This window comes from Gasterosteus aculeatus, chromosome 9, assembly GCF_964276395.1.
Source record: "Gasterosteus aculeatus chromosome 9, fGasAcu3.hap1.1, whole genome shotgun sequence".
NCBI classification, from domain to species: Eukaryota; Metazoa; Chordata; class Actinopteri; order Perciformes; family Gasterosteidae; genus Gasterosteus; species Gasterosteus aculeatus.
Genome location: NC_135696.1, coordinates 21931115 through 21932889, shown reverse-complemented (window position 1 = coordinate 21932889; position 1775 = coordinate 21931115). Strand labels below are relative to the sequence as shown.

The window sequence follows — 1775 nt, the reverse complement described above, 5'->3', positions numbered from 1 at the left end:
TAGACAGGGACCTTCATAAGTGATTACGTCATAATGTAACTCCACACTTCCTCCCCCGGTTAATCGATCCTCCTCCTCCTCATCTGAGCGTCTATTTCAGGACACGAAGAGACTTTACGGGAATGTGTGTCTCATAATAACAACAATAATAATAATAATTACTCGGTGTGAGACATCTTGTTTATCGTGTAAACTTCTTCTTCTTTAATTGAGACTGAATGCTGATTTTCCCGGATCCAAATCACGATGATGATCATCTGAATCACACAAAACAACATCGTCATGAAACATCTAATAAAACCCTCGTGGGATTGAAGTTATCTAATTCAGAAGAAATAAATAATAAAAGAAAAAGGGTAGACGGGTAAACAGATGGTGTGTGTCTGTGTGTGTGCGCGCGCGCGCGCGTGCTGCAGCTCCAGCAGGTGTGGGCGGCGCCTGCTTGTCACTTCCAGAGGAATGAAGCCCGTGTTACGTCAAAGGGGCAATAAAACGCCACCCTTCTGCTCTCTGCTCTCACTCCTCCGAGCGCCACACGCGATCAAGCGCCGCGGTCCGGCCTGAACACACCGACCACAAAGCAGCCGCCGGAGCCCGTGACGTGCCCAGAAAACAACCGCGCGTAATTACGCACACAGCGAACGACGCGGAAAAGGAACAATGAATGCCACGAGCCCCATGGAGGTGAGCGCCGAGGCCAGGCGGATCCTGGCCGTGTCCATCAGCAAGCTGTACGCGTCCCGGTCCCAGAGAGGCGGGCTGAGGCTCCACCGGGGCCTCCTGCTCTCCGTGGTCATGAGGTCTGCCCGGGACATCTATCACTCCTCCCGGGAGTGCGACGAGCAGTGCGGCGCGCGGCCGACATCGGAGGAGCTGATGGAGACCGGCTGCGGCCCGCAGGAGCAACCGGCGCTGCCGGAGCCGGAGCCCGAGCCCCAGCAGGAGCCCCAGCAGGAGCCCCAGCCGGCGGGGAAGTCCGCCGAGCCGCGCCCGGAGGAATCGGACAGCGAGGACGACCTGTCCGACGGGGAGACCGCGGAGGACAAAGAGAACATTGGCCCCGCGAGGCGGTCCAGGAAACGCCGGGGCAAGGCGGCGGCGGCGCCCGACTTCCTTCCCAGCAAGAGGGCGAGGCTGGAGCCCGGGGAGGAGAGGCACGCCGCCGCGCCCCCCAGCAGCTGCCGCGCCGCGGCCGCGGAGTCGCTTGCCGCGCTGTCGCTCAACCGGGTCCCCGCGTTCTGAACACACCGAACCTCCAAGCAGACTGCGGAGAGGAGATTCTGAGCTCCTCGTAAAACACACACAGGGCGGCGGGTTGATCCCCCCCCCCCCCGCACCCAAGGAGCCGACCTACATAGGCGGCCCTGGGACAGAGGGATTTACCGGGAACATGGTACGGGACCTTGGATCCGAGCCCTCCGGTCCGTCGGGCCATCGGAGTGCGCCTGCCGGGCTGGACAAAGCCTCTCACCCCGCAACGACAGAGCCGCGGAGGAACCGGACCCGGGGGGGAACCCGGCAGGCCCGGAAAGTTTGAGGAAGAAACTGAAGGGGGGGGGGGAGGGGGGCTTTTTCATGATTCACCTTCAGAAAAATGAGTCCAAACAAGTGACTGTCACTGACTCAAAGGTGTGAATCAGCAGAGTGATATGAGTCACACACACACACACACACACACACACACACACACACACACACACACACACACCCACACACACACACACACACACACACACACACACACACACACACACACACACACACACACACACACA

At 59.4% G+C, this 1775-nt stretch overlaps 1 protein-coding gene across 1 annotated transcript in view; it reads left to right on the top strand.

Moving 5' to 3' along the window:
* The first annotated feature begins 465 nt into the window (after positions 1-465).
* Positions 466-1775, top strand: part of ier2b (immediate early response 2b) — a 1597-nt gene continuing 287 nt past the window's right edge. The window contains exon 1 of the mRNA XM_040185578.2: positions 466-1775. This exon is cut by the window's right edge and continues 287 nt beyond it. Within this exon, the coding sequence (XP_040041512.2) occupies positions 661-1242 (582 nt within the window). The 5' untranslated portion in view covers positions 466-660 and the 3' untranslated portion in view covers positions 1243-1775.